The sequence below is a fragment of the Motacilla alba genome, chromosome 11 (assembly GCF_015832195.1).
Source record: "Motacilla alba alba isolate MOTALB_02 chromosome 11, Motacilla_alba_V1.0_pri, whole genome shotgun sequence".
In the NCBI taxonomy this organism is placed as follows: Eukaryota; Metazoa; Chordata; class Aves; order Passeriformes; family Motacillidae; genus Motacilla; species Motacilla alba.
The window spans coordinates 5,085,810-5,105,937 of NC_052026.1; the positions used below are offsets into that span (position 1 = coordinate 5,085,810).

The window sequence follows — 20,128 nt, forward strand, 5'->3', positions numbered from 1 at the left end:
AGGAGAAAGTCAGGGAAAGTCAGGGAAGTTAAAGGGAGAAAAAAGGGAAATTACTCTCATGCAGGTTGTGGTGCTTGAAGTGTGGTTTCAAAAGTGTTGATGAGAAATGCAAAAAAAAATTGTTGGTGCTGGTAAGAGATGGAAAAACCTCTGACAGACTGGAGAAATTAGTTTTGTGTGAAGATCCAGTTGTTGGATAGTGGTTCTAGTGAATCACAGAACTGGAGCAAGCCTGACAGACAAATCAGGTGGAACTAATACAAACCATCAGCATGGAGTGCTGGTAAAATAATAGGAGATATAAAAGGACATTGCTTGTGGGAAGTTTTCTGTAGTTTTGCATCTTCCTGAAAGAAAGAAAATCCTCTCTAGTGAAGTGCACACAATGAAATACCTCCTCTATATAAAATAAACTCTTTTGTTGTGAATAGACAGAAATATGAGTAAAGATGCTGATGAAAGCTTGGAAAGCAGCAAGAAAGTAATTACCTGTGGAGTTTTGCTTTTGTTGTGTCCAGAAGGGGCTTGGAAGGGCTTTTGGTCCAAACATAAAACTAAAAAGAAATACCTTTTTTACACCATAGTAGCAAGGAATCGATAGTACAAATTATCTTATGCTTACAGACACAAACGCAAAGGGCGTGGGTAGATCTGCATCACAGGGAGCTCAGAACCTCAGGGTTTCATCCACACCACTGTGCAGCTTCTGGGAGGACAAGGACTGCTGGTTTGAGAGAGACAGAAGAAGAAGCAGCACATGGAGGGGGCACTCTGGGTTCTGTGGCATCATTATTGGTCATTACTTGACCCCAGTACTGGAAGCTGTAATAGCCTGAACACTAAAGCAGGGGTGTGCTGGGAAGGGCCCCCTGGTAGCAATATTCCTGTGGAGCTCCAGAAAGGCTGGAGGATCTTTCCCTGGTGTGGAGAGAGCTCTGCTGGATTCCCACAGCGAGGTAACCAGGCAGGATTGCTGCTGCAAGGCTGTGCAGGGGACAGCAGCAGCACTGCCCTTCCACAGTCCAGGCATTGTAATTCAAAAGCAACACAGCTCCACAAAAAGCACAGTGCTTAGGATTAGGTCTGCATGTTCTGGGGGTGGAGGAGCAGGAGAGTTTAATGACACTCAGAACTGCTGGAGCTGAAGGCAAGAGAACAAATAAGATCATCTTGTGGGTTGGTGCAGTTTTTCTCCAGATGATTTTTGAAGACATCACAGGGCGACATTGCTGAGGGAAGAATTTAAAAACTGATGGCAAGGAGCTTGATAGTCAATAACAGCATAAGATGTCTTTCTTTTTTTTTTAACTGCATAGTAATGAATTTAATAAAGTTTATTTCCTGCCACAATTTGTTATAGCAGATTGTGATGGAGTACAGGAATACAGCAAACTGAGCACCATGCATTGATTCAATTTAGGCAGCAGCCTGCTGCACCCTAACAGAGTACAGAGGGTCTCTTTTCCCTGTGACTGCCAAAATTCATTTGCAGCTAAAGGGATCTTCCTCACCAGAAGAGCTGCTGCTGCAGACCAGCATCTCTGAATACCCCAGGCTGCAGGGGTGTCTGGGGCATCCCTGTGGGCACACCTGGCTGCAATTTACTACAAGATGCTTTAATGCCAGAAAGATACCGTGAAGGGGATGAGTTCTGAGCTCCTCTACTTATGGCTTTGATGTGCTCAAAACCATTTTCCTAGCACTGGGACCATGCTTTTGTAATTTCTACCATCACTTCCAAAGGTTCAGCCAGTCCTGGGGAGCCAGTGGCTCACAGGAGTAGAGTAGGAGTTCTGGCTTTGTTTCTGCTCTAAAAGAAATACCAGTGGAGGACCCTAAAGCTGCATCCTGATGCACGGGATGTGTCTTCTCTCAAGCTCAAATGTGTTCCAGGGATTTCATCACTAAATTTCTACTAAGGTAATCATTTTCTATAGTAATGCAGGAAAAAATATTACTTTCTTCAAGCTTATCTTAATAATTAAGTGTTGCTGAGGAAAGATGTGCCAGTGTAAATCAACTTGAGTGTCCATTGTGACTCTGTGCAGTTTCTGAGATAATGCACAGTCTCACAGAAATTCTATTGCACTTTTCTGCAACAAAAAGTTTGTTTTCAGCCATCTGTGCTGAATACCTCTGAGCTGTCCTAACCTGCTGGAATTCCCTGTGTTAATGGATCGAATTTCAGGCTCTTCTCCTCTTTGATCATGTAGAAAAGCTCCCACCAAACTGATAATCTAGGCACTGCTCTTTAGTACTTCTAAATATTTAATTTGTTGTTGATTCTGCCTTTTTTTTTCTGCTTTATCCCTGTTGACTCTGTAAGTAAAGGCTGGCAAGATTTGGCTCAGTTATTCTGTAATTACAAGGCTTTAAATCTCTTTTTCTTTGAATTTTACTGAGACAAAACAAATACTCATTGACGTCAGCAGGAGCTTGTAGGAATCAGGAAGGAGTGAAAACAGCACAGTTCTGCAGCTGTAGCTCTCCATCCACAAGATGGATCACTTAATAGGTATCTTCAGCAGCCAAGGGAGGACTCTCAGTTTGCCTGTAGCATCAGTTTTTATTCCTTTGACATTTTTCTCATCTTGGGTCTGGTTTTAGTCTTGCTGCCATGGCAACATACAGAGAGAGGCTAAAAGGTACTCCAGAGAAAAGGTCTCTCCTCACTGACAGGCAGCAGAAGGGAGTAGAGGCCATTGCTGCTGTTTGCAACTGCAAATAGCACTGGAGGGATGAAAGGGATACAGAAAGTATTTTCTGGTTGCACTGTGCAGGCAAAGCCTTTGGTGCAAAAGTTCAGTGTGACAGGGCATAAACAGTGGTGTCGGATAAAATCATTTCTGCTTTCAGATGGCTTTGAACAGGGCAGGACACTACATGATGTGACATGACATGGAAACAGACGTCATGATCCAAGTTTTTCCTGGAGGAAAAATACTCTAATCAGCTCAAAATCATTGCTAGTGATACTGAATTTTTACATTTTGATTGTATCCATGTTTTCTCCATGCCCATGTAGGCGTTTATGAAAATTGGGCCCCGCATACCCTGAGTTTGATGTGTCTTCTTACATATGCTCAGTGCTCAATTTCTGCATCTTAAGAGCTGGCTGCATTCACCACAGTCAGGAATAGAGCCTATTCAAAATCCTGTAAATATTATGCTGCTTTTCCATCTGCCATGCAAGCTGCTGCATACCCTCAGCCTCCAGGAGAACAGAGAGTCTGGGAGGTCTCTTCAGAATTAATGGTGTAGGTGAGACAGGGGAATCCAGGCTGGCTGCAGATGTGGGTTTGCCAGCCTCCCATATACCTAGCTCCCACACAAACAGGTAATTGAAGGATTTTGTCACGGCAGATAAGGCAATTTAACACTAGAAGCACTTTTCTGCTGGCTATTCTGCTACAGAGTGCAAGGGAAATATTCCTATCACGGATGCAGATCATTCCCAGGGAGGTGTGCTGTGCTGAATACAGGTTATTCCATTGCTCTCAAGGGAAATAATCCCCTACAGCAAAGCATGGCTTTGTCCAAATAACTGTGTCTGGTAGGATAACTGTCACTAATCACACAGGAAACAGTTTTTCTACAAAAGCTTGTACAGAAGACAGCCTGAGAAAGGGAAGTATTGCAAACTCACTCAAAAAAATAAAAACAAAAAGGCTTTGAAAAAAAACAGCATGTTTCCAACTGAAATATTACCCCACAACATCAGATTGTATAAACATGAGAGAGACATTTCAAGATTGTCAAGGAGAAAACAACAGGACTAAATTTTGGCAGATGCCTGTTTTGGGAGGAGAAGGGCAGTTGTGAGCAGAGAGCCCGTGACTGCTGGCCACGTGTGTGTCCTGGCTGCCCAGAGAGCCATGGTGTTGTACTGCACTAAATCACACTCCATGGCTGTCCCTTCACTCCATGGCTGTCCCTTCACCGAGCCCAAGCCACCCCAACAGGGCTGGGTGGCTGCAAAGGGACATTTCCCTCTGCCCTGTGCTTCCCCTGCCCCGACAGCCTGACAGGGTCTGCAGGGAGCAGAACACCACAGGTTCCCTCGGAGCTGCCAGCAGGTTCAGGAGCTGCTACCCTTGCTTCCTCGAGTCTCTTCCCTTCCACAGAGCAGACAGACAAAATCCAGGAGACAGATGATGTGGTTTTCCTTTGCAGCGACTGCAGTGTTAGTTTTAAAAGCCATATGTACCAAAAACACGAAAGAAAACTCTTCTCCTGGTCTGAGAAGTGCATCTGCAATTAGAATGCAGCTCACAATCCATATTAAAGACAGCACAGCTTTGTAATAGAACACAGCAGTGAGCCTGATAAAAATTATTTTGCTCTATAGCACTAATGAAAGCTATAGTATTAAAGCTTGGCTTATGTGGGATCTCAGCTAGAATCAACTGCAGTATGCATCTTTTTTTCTTCATTACTGTCTAGAAATAATGCTTAAATAATTATTGTTGCTATTATTGTTTGTAATTCTAATGGAGGTAGCTCTGGGCTCATAGCAATAGTGCCAGTTATGAGCAGCAACAGAACAGAATCAGCCCTAGAATGAAAAATGGGCATGTTTTTAATTCAGATTATTCTTTCATAAATGTGAAGGAGATTTGGATCATTACCTGTGACACTTGGGTTGCCAGAGTAACCTTGACTCGCCAGCTGATGTTTGCACAGCGCATGGCACTGTCTCCATGGAGACCCTGTCCGTGTGACTTTGCAGGCATGATGCAGTTGCAGGCGTCTCGGAGAGGAATTCATGGTTGGTGAGCAACGCTCGTGCAGACAGCTCTGGAGACAGAGCCTGCCCTCAAACACCAGCCTAATGCTTCGTTTTTGTTTCAGCCTCACAGAGAGGAGCAGGGCAGGGGTAACAGGAGGGAGCTCTCTGGGCTGTCAGAAGATAAACACTGAGTTGTCCTGATGGAAAGTTCATGCTCAGATTGGAAGCAGTGGTCAGAGAGTGCTGATCTGTGTAAAACCCATGCTTCAATGATAATATTCATTTACAGAGCATTTGTTTGAGTGATTGAAGGCTATGGAACACTCCTGGCATTCCTTTTTTCTCCTCCCAGCACCTGCTCTCCCCGCATTCATGTGTGACCTGGTGATGTCAGGGGAAGTACACCGGTAGAGCAGGGGCTGAAATCTGTCTGTATATACAGGATATTCAAAATTCTCCTCCAAAAGTAGCTGTCGTGCTGTGCTTTCCCTTCTGACCTCTGATGAACCTCACAATGGGACTGTGAAGTGGATTTTGGATCTGTTTTGCACAATACCAAACCAAAGACCCCACAAACCTTTTGATAAGAGATATGGCTCTGTTTCTGATGGTTAAGCAGGCTAAAGGGTGCTCCCTCCTTTCTCCATATTCTTTGGAGAACAGAAGTCTGCCAGCCTGAAGATAAAGTCATTTTGCTGAGGTGAAATGCTTTGTTCCACCTCTTTTACTTAATTATGAATGGGCTGGATGACGACAGCAGGTCAAAGGTGCTGTTACTATTTCTGGGTGCTACAGCTGTGATGAGCAGGCTGCAGCAGGATCAGGTGGGGGTTCTGCAGACATGACATACACCCCTCAAGGAGACACAGTCCAGGCTTCAGAAACTGCCCAAGAGCCAGGATTGAATGGGTGAGCCTGCAGGAGAACAGTGTCACTGGGTTTGGGGCATGCAGTGACATTGCTATTTGGGGAACTGCTGTAAAGAATCACTGGAGCACCAGCTTGGGAGATGTCTGTGTTGGACACTCTCTTATGTGGAAAAAAAAAAAAACACAAAAAGTGGATGTTTAAAAATAATACTGGGCAGAAGTGCTCACAGGAGGGGGTTTGGGCAGAAGGGACTTGGGTTGGTGGCCAGATGCAGGGAGTAAATGTTGCTCCTTTTGTTTTTGCTTTTGGTCTGAAGAATCAGCTGAAGGATTAAAGAGGGGGAGTGTAGCTGGAAAAGCAGGGCTTTAGGCTGATGTGTGCAGCACAGCTTAAAATTTATGAGGGGATTATTTCATGGCTAGAGGGGAACAGTCATGACATGCTGGAAGGCTTGGACATTTTCAGTGTGTAAGCAGAGGATGAAAGGTGATTCTTTGAGATGATGTATAAAAATAAACAGTAATCTTGAACCTAAAGGTGTGGAACTAATGAGAGGGAAAATTGCAATTGTAGATCATAACCTGAACTGATGCTCTGCTTCAGTGTGCCCATCTGGTACTGAGGGATGTTTCCTTTGGGTGCTGATAACCTTTTTGACAGCTTGTGATGATACAGTGTTGGAATGACTGGGGAGTTTTACAGATTACACTGAGATAATTGAATTAATATCACTCCTGGTTTGGATTAAATTTGTAATCTTGGCATAAGATTCTTTAGCCTTTCATACCATGGCCTGATTTATCAAAAGGGGAGTGAAGGATTCCTTGATTGTGAGTAGAAAATCCTTTCAAATATCTCAGGGAAAAACACTGTCATCAGAGAGCCTCAAGAAAAGAAAGGGCAAAGCCCTCTGCCACCTTCCAATAAACCTGCCTTTGCTGACAGTGAGGGGGTAAAGAAGTTGTCTGCACAAATGGAACTGTAATCTGTAGATGGGAATTTGTGCAACAGACTGCAGCCAGCCTCACACAGCTCAAGAAAATCCACTCTTCTCCTGCACCAGTGTCTTTCAATGGCTTTTTTTTTTCTGAAGTAAATGTAGAACTTCACTAAAAAAAAAAATCAATAAAATTAATCACATTACTGAGCTAAAGAGCTTCATGTAGGATGATGAAAACATTGTGTGGTGACATTTCCACTAGGAAGCTTTTCCATGGCATGTTGCCTTCATTGTTTCTCCCTCCTAAACTCCACGTTACTGACGTGGGCCTGAAGCCCCCCGTGTGTTCTGCTGGCAGAGCGAGTGGTTTCATGATCCAGCTTCCCAGTCTCTTTCATTTTACTCCTGAGACTGGTTCCTTGTAAGAGCCAAATACAGAAATGGATCATGATGTTGAAAAAAAATATCCGAAGGCTTGAAAATAGCATCCGTTTCTTAGGTAGGGTGCATTTCTCTTTCACAGTGTGAAATGGTGCAGCAGATAATTAGTATTGCATTTTCCACTTAAATTTCCCTGTGTTTATAAAGCAGTAGACAGCTCTTGCTATGTTCTAACAGCAAAATGAAGTTCCAGAGCCAACTGAATGTCAGCAAGAATTTATGAATACGTCAGTAGAGATTACTGTTGGCTCTTGATTTTGAATGCAAGCAGACAACAAATTAGTTTGGTAGTAAAATGGGTAAGTGGAGGCCTGACTATGGCAATATAAAGTTGGAGCACAGTTGTTTGTTTCAGGCATGGGTTATTTATAGAGGATCAGACTTGCACCCAGGAAAGTGTCTCTATTCAGGAACTTTCCAAAGGAAAAGGAACCAGGACAGCAGAGGTGGAGACATGAACTGAAAGACTTAAGTTGAAAAGCCAGACAAGAAATCTGTCCCAGTTATGATTCCACCTGGGGCACGCTAAAAACAAACAAGAAAAATCCAAGGAGAGCACAAGGTTAAAAGGAGAATTAAGGCCGGTGTACAATATGTAAGTCAGGGGAAAAAGGAGAATTTTAGTTGATTTTAAATTGACTGGTTTTACACCCTGACATCAAAAGCTATGGAAAAGCAGAGTAATCAGAAGCTGCCTGCAAATATCCAAATACAATCCAGCATGTTATATTAGCTGTTCTGTTTGGAATATGCCTTGGTGTTCATTGTTTTAGCATTGCAGGTACTGTGTGAGTAAAAATTGTGTAGTGCCTGCTATTTTTAATTCCAATACCAAAATCCTTTTTGTCTGGTCAGAGTGGTTACAGGTAACAACATGCTTAATCTGGACCTTTGGTAACCTATATTTCTCAAAGAAAAGTGTATTGCAAATTAGTCAGGAACACTGACAGAGACTTCTCTAAGTCATTTGTGGGTATGTTGTGATTCCTGAAAGCTGGTTTCTTACTTGCTGTAGTAGCACTTCACTATCTGCTATTATTAGTACTTTACTACGTAGAAGGAAGAAATTGACATAATTATTATTCTCTTTTTTCTATGCAAACTTGTATTTTACTTTGAAGGAAAATTGCTGTCAGCTCACCAAAGACAGAATAACTGCAATAAAATCATGCCATGCTCCCAGTGCATACACAGGTGCTGTGTTCAGTAGTGGAAGATAGTTTATGACTGTTACTGCAGAGGATTCACTTCTGCTTTAAATGAAATAAAAACTTTGCAAATCATTAACTAAAGAGAAATTGAAATACGGGTTTTCTTGAGAGATACTATATCAATTCAGTGTATCATTGCCAGGACCAGGGGTCCACTAATGTGTAATAGTTCTGGTTCCATTGCAGAGCTTTGATAGAAATTGTGTCAGCCTGGGGGCTCTCAAGGCACAAATCTGCAGTTTGGCACTAGGTCAGGCACAGACCCTCTCAGGGCTGAGCCATACTGAAAGCAAGCACAGGACGATGGAATTTTGTCTTCTATTCCAGTGGAAACTCTTCATATCAGTAAACACCTCTTTGCACTGTTTCCAGTCCAAGACCCCTTTGAGGGTGATACTGCACAAGAATAATTTCAATTAACTCATCCACATAAACAAAAGTAAAATCCATTTACTTGGCTTTGAGCTGACAAATGCAAACAATATAGCAACCACTGTGGAATAATTGGTGAAAAGAGATTTAGGGATTCTTCTTACAGAATGCTGTAAGAAGAAGGAAAAATCCTTGTGATTCTTTCCGCTGGAAGAGATGTTTATTCTGAATCAAACTTCAACCACTTCAGGGAGCCTCCAGAAAATTCCAGAATTTCTACATGCTTCCCTGTACAACCAATTAAGCCTGTGTCTGATTTTAACAAAGTACAGAGGGATGCACTGTCTTCATTAGGAAATGCAAACACTGAGACAAACTCAAAGAAGCTCCTCCCTCTCTGAAAGGCACAGAAAAAACCTAAAAGTTTCCACATAGTCTGTGCAGAACAACTTAACCATTCTTGAACAGCAAAGAAGGTTTTTAATCCTCTTTGTCCCCTATAGGAGAAGAGGGAATGGTTTTAATAGGCAGCTTGGGAAACAAGTAGTTGCAGTCTTGGTTGAACAAGTGGACTGTTAGCAGCCATAAACATAAAATTACTCATTTCTAAAATAGCTCATGGTCTCTTAACTCAGCCATCGTGTGCTGAATGGCATTGCACTAGGACAGAGCTGGACTGCCTGGGTAGGTAAGTTGCAAATAGCACTAAAAGGCACAGATGTTGTACCAGCGTTTCAAATTCTTTTCAATGTTTTTATATATTTTAATAGCTCCATCTGGATTCCATAGCCACTATTATTGTTACAAGTTTTATTGTTCCCTCTGCCTCTCCCTGCTGTTTGCATTTGCAAGTTACTTACAAGTGTCTTGGAAACAACTCCTGAACCTTTCTCCAGGGGCTTAAATTTGATATTGTGAAAGAAGCAGGGAAAGCACATTTTCTCAAATTTGTACGATATGGTACAAATTAAAATAAATGTTGCATGCCCTGCTTTCCACATGATGTTCTGGTTATAAATTTCAGTGGATGGGCAAGTGTGTTTGCTGATTTCTCCAATTCTGTTATTTATGCTGTGCTGTAACCTCCTAAAAGCTTGATTTGGTTAATAACAGACATAAAAATTATACGGCTGCTGCTTCTCCAGCATCATGGTTGGATAAAGGAATATTATCCACAGTGCAGAGCTAGTCTGGCAGGATAGTTGAGTGTTGTTTATGCTCTAAGGAAGTTTCATAAAAGGTATTGTGATTTTGTGGACTACACTTGAGGTCAGCCTGCTATCCAGTGGGATTCATAAGATTGTGTTTTCTGAGGTGAATTTACAATTATGCCCTAAATTAGAAAGCCATTGCATTTGCAGCGCAATTTTTCTTTTGTTCTAATAGAATTTTTCTCAAGTCTGGTATTTAATAATTGAGGGAACACCTCTAAAATTCAGGGAGTAATTCTGAGTTCACTGCAGTCAGCTTCCCAAGTAAGGCTGACAGATGGGAAAGACATTTTGTGCTGTGCCCAGCATCCATTCAGTTTAATTGGAAGTTGAATGCTGTATAATCTTTAAAAATCACAAACCTCCTTCTGTATTAGACATTCAGGGAATATTTTGAGGGCCTGGACCCCAATTCAGGCTTTTAAATGTACTGTGGGACCCATCAGGTCCCAGCTCAGCATTTTCTTTCAAACATATATGCCATTATTCTTAAAATATTCAATAGAACTATGTCACAGGTGCTAAATCCTATTAACATAAAACTCATTTTTGTCTCAACTGACCCCGTTATGCTGGCAAAGAGCAGCATGATGGGGATATGGGACAGCCTTTATGGGCACGTTTTCAGGGCCTGAAGTTTCCCGTGGTGAAAGTGAGGAAACTCTTGACACCTTCCAATTTTTAGTGATTTACAGAACCATAGACTGTAAGAGAGTAAAGCTCATCTCATTCCAACCCCCTGCCATGGCAGGGACACCTTCCACTGTCCCAGGCTGCTCCAAGCCCCATCCAGCCTGGCCTTGGGAACTGCCAGGGATCCAGGGGCAGCCCCAGCTGCTCTGGGCACCCTGTGGCTCAATAGGGGTCTGCAGGCTGCACATTAAACATTCAGTGCAACACACTCACACACAAATTCAATTTATCAACAGTGAGCTCTCCTGAGTTGGGAAACTTCATACATCCAAGTAAGCTTCTCTCCAGTGCACTTGTGAGAGGTTCTTGTGCCTTTCTCACATGCACTAATTGCAGCCAGCTGTTAAACAGATGGTTTTGGTGATATGGTAGGACATCAGTTATTTAATACTTTTATTTTAAAAATAAGGCAAAAAAGTGACAAAAATAAGGAATTAAATGTTTGCCTAGGCAGCAAGACCCCCAGTATTGCATTAATCCCAGCCATAGCCTGGGCATGGCATTTCCTCTGTGGTAACCCATAAGAAATTGAAAAACATCATAGGTCAATTAGAAAAATGTTTCATATTTTCAGTGAAAGTAGGATGTCTTGATAAATGTTCTACAAAGATGGAATGCAATGAACACCCTTTTAGAATTACCTCCTTGAGCCTGTGTTCCTCCCTGCACCTCAGCCATCCATCACTTTGGTTCTGCATCAGCCTTATGGATGTGTTTTGCTCTTCAGAGGCTGTCCTCAGGACTCACATCCCATTTTGGCAAACAGAGTGCAAAAGCCAGGCCTTACAAATTCACTAAAAAATGTTTAACTCTTGGTCTTTTCTCAAGCAGCTCTTTGAGTGACCTTGCACAGAGCACACCTTAAATGTTTCACTGGTTTTGCAAGGCAAGGACTCAGAGTTCTCCTAGGGTGTGACTGAAAATTATCAATAGTGATCTTTCTTTCAGGTGAAGGAGGCCATGCAGAGAATCCATGACCGAGGAAATATAGGAAAACTCATTCTGGATGTGGAGAAAGCACCCACTCCCCTGGTGAGTGCAAAGCACAGACATGATGTACAGCCTGGCAGTGGCTTCTGGACACATGTCCCTTGTAATGCTTTTTTGATACTGATTTCTTCTACATCTGTAGCACCCAAATACCACCAGTAACCATAATTTCTGTATTTAACCCAAGTGAAATGTACTTGCTGATTACTTCTCTCTACTGAATCACTATCTGCTTCTCCAAAAATGTGCCAGCAAGTGTTGGACTGGGGTAAAACTGCCACGGCTCTTTCTGCCCTTGTGATGGAAAGCAAACAGACGCTTCTCAAACTAAAAAATTCCTGTATTAATAAGTAGATTGAACAGGAAAAAACCCAGTCGATATTGCTGCAGTGGGCAAACATGAAAGTGCTTTCTGATTCCCACAGTAAAGTTAGAGTATACTTTTGGTAGGAATTTAGTTTACTGGTTTGTGTAATACATGAAGTATAACATGTAAATATTTCCAGAAATATCCTGAAGGAAGATAGTAGTGATGGAGCTCTGGTCCACTAGATTTGGAGCACTTAGGATGGTCCAGAAACCTTTCAGAGAGCAGTGGTAAGGGAAAGCCAGGCTCTCCTGAGCATTTGCTGGTGTGTAGGAAAGAGCAGTAAAGAAGATAATGCAAACCTGACTTTAAATCAATACTGATATGTGAAGTTTGCTTTCAGACCTGAGACACCTCCTGTTTCAAAAGAAAAGAAAAGAACCTAGAGTTAAGCTCTTACTCACTCTAAAACTGCCCCCCAATGTCATACAAACACTGCAAGAAAAAGGAAGGCTTTGAGCACCTCACATGTGGAAAAATACACTTTCATCAAAGGTGTTAACTCCAAAATATGGGTAACTTCAGAGCAATGGTTTTTTGCATTAAAGTCAGGTTGTGTTTGAGATTTTTATTTCCACCAGAGGCTAGTAATCAATCAGGGAAGGAACATCATTGCATTTCTCTTTAAAAAGTAAATGGGTCCCTTGCTTATTTGGTTTTGAAGTAGTTATTAGCTAATACAAAAATCTTCTTGTGTCCTAAGAGAGGTAACGTGGGTGTATAAGAGAATCCAGTCACACCAATGTGTGCTGTTAAACACTACCCCATCCAGTGAACCAGACTCTTGTGCCTCCACAGACCTGTCACACTGACAGGGTGAAGTGCTGGAGGCTCCTGCACCTTTACACAGCTTGAAATAAATATTTCCACGTGAAAAAACCAATGTATACTCCTTAAATGCTGTTCTGAGCTACAGATTCCTGCAATTGCCCACTGCCTGTGCAGGCATCTTCAGTAAAATATGAAAATGCAGTTTCTTCCCACTCCTTTATGATCTGGGATCCACACTCTGTCGTGGGTGTATCCTGCCAGCATCTATATCTGTAAAGTTTCATTGGGTTTTTAGTATATAAAAGAAAGGAAATTGTCCCCTGAGTTTTCACACTGTGCCTCAGATGGGGCCATCCATTAGAGCAGATGCAGGAGTCGTAACCCAGAGGTCCCACGTTCTGTAAACTTCCTACACAGCTGTGTTTCCCGTCCAAGACCTTTACTATCAGTTTACTACAAGTGCACAGAGCGGAGTCCTCGTGAGCAGCTGTCCTACAAACAGCCTTCTGTTAGGAAATAGAGCTGTGGGGGAGCAGCTTGCAGGTCTAGCTGGAAGTGGTGCAGAGCCAGCAGAGGCTGTGCCCAGACAGAACGTTCATTTCCCTGTGCCAGCCCTGCCTTCTTGAGTTTCCCAAGTCGCTTGATGCAGAGAATCAAACTGAAACGAGGAGGAACCAAAGGGTGAGGAAGGTGCTGTGATGTCCTTGATCTTTCATGGTGCAGATGGCCAACGACAGCACGGAGACGAGCGAGGCTGGGGAGGAGGAGGAGGACCACGAAGGGGACAACGAGAACAAGGAGCGCATGCCCTTCATCCAGTAGCTGCCAGAGGTGGGGAGGCAGGAGGAGCCGAGAAGGAGAAGGGAACAAGACTGGGAAATCTCTTCTGTGCATCAGTGAACAAATGCTGTAGTACAGTGTGTGTTGTATTTGTTTGCAGTCAGCTGAGCTATGAGCTGTTGATCATTGTTGTTTTGAACTCAAGTGCCATTCTCATCCAGTGCAGTATTACCACATTTCTGTGTAATACCCAGTTTCCCTGTAGGAGTCCCATGGATTTTTCTGTTCTTGTTTGAAAGCCTTATTAACTTACTGTGTAATTTTAGATGGGCATCTTTCTCATGCAAATTCCAACATCTTGCATAAAGTTATTTGGGAGGTTTGGGCTTTTTTTGCAAGTTGGAAACAGTAAAAAAAAAAAAAAATCCCTACTTGCTGTCTGAAAGATTCTAGTAAATGGAGGGATAATTTTCTATTTCTGGATTTTCAGCATTAAAATAGTTTTCCTTTAATGAACCACAAATAAAAGTTGCAACAAAGATTGCTTTTTATTTTCCTCAATCTTACTTCATCATTTCACAGGCAATCCTATCTTAATTTTCAAAAATACCTCATCTAGAATCATGGTATCTGAAACTGTGCAAGAAATCATTAATTGAGAGGCTTTGATCAACATCTTCTGGTAAGGACATATTGACTCATATGTCAAATTCAAACCAATATTAAATTTCATTTTTAAATTGCATTGGTAAGGATCACTTATCAAGATCTGGAAAGAAATTTGGTGATGGAGTTTATTGCTCTGAAATTGCTAATGTGTGGTCAACTGTCAGGCTGGAGCTGAACTCCTGCAGAAGTTAACCCTGTAAAAAATGAGGTTTAGGCCTTAATCCCACCACAAATCATGAACAGGGATAACTTCTATCTAGGTGAAATGTTCTATCAAAAGCTCTGCTCCTTATGTACAGTTACATTTATAATTATTTACAGGATCAAGTATTCAAAGACCAGCTAGTCTTATCTACCTCCCACTAGTGGAAACTATATCTAAACATGAAAAAAGTAAATATTTTTTCCACGTCCTTCCCCTATCCAAACAGCAGCTACTCAGGTCCTCAACTGTCTTGTTAAAACAGTTATTTTAAAATTACTGTGATCACGTACAGTAGAAATGCTGAAGGACTGGCAGAGACCTTGCATAATGCCTACAGCTTCAAATTAATATTTGTTTTTTCAAAAGAAGGTATTTACCCAGACATGACTCGTTTTTCACCCAAATCTACAAGTAGCATGTTATGATAGAAGTTAAAAATTAATACAGAAAAATGAAAAGTGGGGGCTTCTCAGGCTTTTCTTGGTGTGAGAGGACTTCTGGGTCTGGGTGACTTTTATGTGTGGTTTTAGAAGATTCTTGTTAGGTTTTTTTCTGTTTGTTTGGTTTTGCTGCCTGAGTATTAATGTCCATCTCTTTACACTGTACTCATGAAGTCGCTGTCAGATAATTGTGCAGATGGTTCATGCTGAAGGAGTTCCCCTTGGGTCAAACAAATTCAAAAATAACAGCAAGAAATAACTGTGGGGAAAAATGCCAAAAAGCTGTTGAACTATTGATCCAACCAGAACTTCATTTTTCTCTTCACTTCATTATAGTTGAGTTTATTTTCAAGCTAGACTTTCCTGTACTTCCAGTGCCATTTTGGGCCCAAACAGGGACTTTATCCACAGAAGAAAATATGTATTCAGCAAGAGTTTTCCATTTATTGGGCTTGCCAGTTGGACTTTTAAGAAGGGCCATTAGGTTTTCATGACTCATCAGCTGACAGCAGTAGGAAACATGCCCAATTTTGTTTTGCAGCTAGTGTAATGATGTTGTCCTGCAACAGACCTTAACATAACTAGGAATTTTGATTTGACGCCAAAGTGAGCAATATTGCTGGTGACCTTCGAGCTGGCAGTAAGTGGCATTCTCAAGGCCTTAAATTAGTAGGGCAAGCAGAATAGCAAACCCATTCTTCTGTTCTAAACCACAGTCTGGTGGGCTCTGCTTCTAAATTACCCTGCAAGACAAATATGGGTGATCTTGGTCATGGCCACAGACACCACAGGGACAACAATCACATAATTTTGGCTAGTTCTTTCTGGTTTTGTTAGCAAGGCAAAAAATACTCTTCATGCTAACTCATACCAATTTTAGGGCCATTTTCTGATCAGCAGAATATCAGGTAATTGCAGTGAGTACAAAGGAGTGCTGCTGGAAGTACCTGAGTGCAATGCAGCCGAGTGTGACCATCAGCAAGCTAAACTCTGCTCTGTGTTTCACTGGTATCCATAGAGCATGGAAGGAGGTTGCTGCTGATATTAATGGAAGTTTTCCAGGCATCCATTCTGGAAGCAGGGTGTGTGCTAGCAGGATTTGGCCCACAAGCCCTAAGTACCTTTCAGGAGACCACAAGCAGTAGTGTCACGCTGGCAGGGGTGGAGGCTGTGCTGGTCAAACTGGTGAAGCCAAGGCTTGTCACTGACCAAGTCTTACTGTAGCAGAAATGAAGGGTTGTGATTACTACTGACAGTGTTGTTGAAACAACTCTGAGACAATTGGATAGTTTCTTCAAGTGAAACAAATTATTTCTCAATTTGCCTTAAAGGAACTGTGAAAGCTTCTTTAACTTAAGCCTGATTGAAGTGAACTGAAACACTGTTTAATTGTATTTGTTGCTTTAGAGCTTTTGTTATATTGTGCCTACAAAGCAAATTATGTTTACACAAAAATATAAATAAAATGTTGAGCATAGCATTATCCTTGGTCTCTATGTTTTATTCTACCATTATGGTGACTTTAGGGAACTGACTTGGAACTTCTTAACAGGAAAATGTGAGGGGGTCTTATTTTCCATTTTGGTCACTGTGGGATATACAAATAATTTATTTTGACTATTACAGAGTAAATCGAGGTTATTAAAACTGCTGTGTGCTGCTTTACAGACCATTAACAGTGTAGATATAAAATTTTGAATGTCACAGTCTAAGAAATTCAAAACATTATATGGGCACCTTTGTCTAAGTGTTTGGGGAAGTGTATTTTGATACAAAGAGAAACGAGGACTCAGACTGCCACAAAAGTTACCCTCAGAGAGACAGCTCCTTTCAGAAATTAGAACTCCCTAAAGGAATAATCTTAAAATAGAATCCAAAAGCAGTCATCACCAGATGAGCTTCTGGAAAGCAGGAGGACGTGACTGAGTTTTGAATCCCACTCTCCTGGGCCTTGGTTTCAACCCAGGGCTCCATGTCTTTGGAAGAACTGGTGATGGTTACCAAGCCCTACAGTCATCTCCAGCCTGTACTGGAGAGCATGGCTTTAAAGGTCTCCCTACACGAGGCAAAGAAGTGAATGAACTTCAGTTTAATATCGAAACAAAGAGGGAGTGTTGGCTTTGGTTCATTTTAGCCATGCAGGACACATTCCAAAGCCTGTGATGCCCCTGGAAAATCTCACTTCAGTAGTTACCAAATCTGCTCTATAATCTCAAAGCTCATAGGAACAGTGCTGAGTGTGAAGAATAAATTTCTGCCCTCTGTTTTTAAGCTTTAATAAGCCAGTAATGATCAGTGCATCCATAATCACGGTGTCAGGATGAGGCTGAAAGCAAACAGCCATAGCCTTTTGCAAATTCTGTGTGATTACCACCAAAGCTCTGCCTTTGCCACCTTTCCCACTGGGCCATCTGCAGGGCCCTGTCACACGCTACCACAGAGCAGGATGTGGCAGGTTGCCTTTCTGCAGCATCTGCATGAATGCAAAAATGCACCTCATCCTCCTTTGGTGCTTCCCCTCATTTTCTGGGAGCTCAGTGTTCCTCCTGATGGGGTTTGTCAGGAAAGAGTCTCCCAGCTTGGCAGGAGAACTGTGCAGGAGTCTGTCCCCTGGCAGCACTGGGGTCCCTTGATGTGAGCCAGGGCTTTGTTCCGCTGCAGAAAGAGCCAGAACAGAGCACACGCTCTAACTGCTATGTGGAGCAAAGCACCTTTCTCCCAGGTAACTCGTGACAGCCGTGCCGGTGTTCTCCTGCGAGGGAGCGGCTCAGAGCACGCACCCAGCGCTGCTCTCTGCTCCCTGGGGCTGACAGTGCCCAGCTGGCCCTGCCCAAGCTCTGCTCCTGAGTTTGCCTGGCATGGCTCTGCCAGCTCCCACCAGCACTCTGCAGGAGCTGCAAGGCACTGGGGGAACAGTGCAGGTGAGGAAGAGTGAGAGGATGAGTGTGGGGGGAAAATGAGTGGTGTGCTCTGCCCAAGGGTAACAAGGGAGGAGGATCTGATCATGTTTTCTGTTGATTCGTGTGTGTGCTTGGAGGGGTCCCAGCCTTTCTCTGAAGGGGTTCCACAGTCCCTGCCATACTCAGTCATCATGGTTGCTCTCTGGTTACACTTCAGGAATTTTTTTTTTTACCTTCTGAAGGGTATGGGTCACATCCACTTCCGTCCCCTACAGAGAGTGACACAGAAACTCCAGGTGGACAGAATACACATGGATTAACCCTTCTCATGGGGAAACCTTTCTTCTCACTTATGGGAACTGCAGGCATTTTGGGCAGGATGAGGGAAAAAAGGGAAGGAACAAACATTGACAGCCCTCACAGTGATTGTCCTGTCTCTTAAAAACTCCTACACCTGCCATCATGTAAGATCAGCTTTCATTTAGGAAGGAACAGCCTGCACTGTTGGTAAAAGCTTTAAAACTGTCTCAAATGAAGCACAACCTAAAAAAATCAAAGGAAGATTCTTTCAGCTTCTGAAGCCTCATGATGATTAATGCTTGATACAGTTACCACCATTCAAACTGGGCACTCAGGGATTAAATGGGGTTCAATTAAGAGATGCCACTGGCACTTGTTAGTTTAGGACCAGCAGCTCCCAGATACTGAAAAGGGGATGGAGTCTGTGACTGAGGGAGGGCTGCAGGGGTGGGGACTTGCTTCTCTTCCTTCAGAGATTAGGAGGGCTTTGATCTCTCTGGAAGAGGTTTTTTTTCCCTTGCACAGTGACCAAGCTGAGATATTACAATTAGCCCAAAAGAAGTGGGAAAAGTTCTGAAGGAAAACCTGTTTTACTGTGAGTGCTGAGAGGTTGGGGAGTAGAAGGTAAACATTTCTCTGGGGCAGGTTTGCTCTTAGAACCACAGGGGTGAAGCACCTGGGCCTCCCATGCCCACAGCTCCTGCAACGTGCCCCTCCTGCCCAGCCCAGGTGCTCTGCCAGTCCTGCTCCATCAGCCTCCAGCTCCCTGCTGGAAGCACCTCTGCTTTGCCTCTGCCAGAGCTGGAGATGTGCCATGTTCTGCCAGCCACTGGCTGTGTCCCTGCCAAGCATCATCTCCCTGAGAAGCTGCAGGCTGCAGTACAAATCCTGTTGCTCCTGTCTGCTGGGGAATCTGTGCAAATGTGTTTCCATGAGAGCTGGGGCTCACTGTGTCATGCAGCAGGACATGATGCAGCATCTCCCTGGCCTGGAAGAGCACAGTGAGATGGCAGGGATGCTGGATGCATTTTCTGTGTAAGGATTTCTCTCCTTAGCTGGCCAGGTGATAAGCTAATAACCAAACATTTGTAAAGGCTGGTGTGCCAAGTTTGCTGAGCAGTGAGTGCTGTGTCTTCTGTTGTGACAGGCATTCTGTGGCCTGGAGCCCTGTTTGATCAGTGATGTTTTCCAGAGGCTTCTAGGAGAAAACATTTCTTTGTTGCTAACGCAGAAGAGAGATGATGATAAGTGAAGTGTTTTTCTAAGTCAGTTTGATGTGGCAGATTATTTTTCTGTTTCTCAGCTGCTGTTTTTTTTTTCCTTCTAGAGTCTGCATTTCATATTAGAAATATTTTCCCACTGTAAAAAAAAAAAAAATTCTCCTGCAACTCACCATGTATCTCTTTGCTTGTACAAAAACATCCCTTTGAGTTTCTGAACCATTTCTGCTGTAGAAAGGAAAAATGAAATTATTTGTCCAATGCCATAATACTGCCATTTGGTTTAAGGCATTAAGGATTTATGGTTCTTTGGCATTTAATTCTTCATTTACCAAAGGCACCCTAATTAACAGCAACTGAGCTGGAAGCTTTGCCTGCATGGCTCACAGCTGTGTCTCAAATCATACCTGCTCCAAAGCAATGGAGATACACAGAATCATGTTCTGAATGCCCTGTGCTAGGGCCCAGCCAGGAAAGCTCCATAAAAATATAGGGGTTTGAGAGACAAGAATCTAAATTTTCCTTGCTTTCCCATCAGATAACTCAGAGCATGAAGCAACACTGAAAGTGGCCATTAAAAGAATTTTCTGCCAGTTCCTTGATCATTCTCTCCATGCTCATCAGGATGCCTCTGGTGAGGGCATCCCAGGGAAAGGGTGACCCCCAAACCCTGCAAGTGCCTGGATTCAGAGGAGGCTGCAGCTCCAGCCCCTCTGGCTGATCCTCCCTGCTGAGTAGAGCTGCGTTTGCTCCATCTGAGGATCACCTGGGAAATGGTATTGCAGAGAGAGCTGTAAAACAAGTGCCATCCCGAAGTCTGATTGCCAAGGGATGCTGAACCCACAGAGCAGGGTGTGTTTGTGCAGAGGGGCACTGGAGAGGGCAGTGCCAGGCTCAGCACAGGCACAGGGCAGCAGATTTACAGAGGGGATTGTCTTTAAGGTCTCACTTGAATGATCGATCTGGAACCCCTCACCCAAACCTGCTGGGTGCCTCTGGCTGTCCTGCACCACACTTGC

At 43.1% G+C, this 20,128-nt stretch overlaps 1 protein-coding gene across 1 annotated transcript in view; it reads left to right on the forward strand.

Moving 5' to 3' along the window:
* The window catches only part of VAT1L (vesicle amine transport 1 like), a 56,074-nt gene extending 39,902 nt beyond the window's left edge, over positions 1-16,172 (forward strand). The window contains exons 8-9 of the mRNA XM_038148249.1: positions 11,416-11,499; positions 13,319-16,172. Coding sequence (XP_038004177.1) covers positions 11,416-11,499; positions 13,319-13,417 — 183 coding nt within the window. The 3' untranslated portion in view covers positions 13,418-16,172. The remainder of the gene's footprint in view (positions 1-11,415; positions 11,500-13,318) is intronic.
* The last annotated feature ends 3,956 nt before the right edge of the window (positions 16,173-20,128 follow it).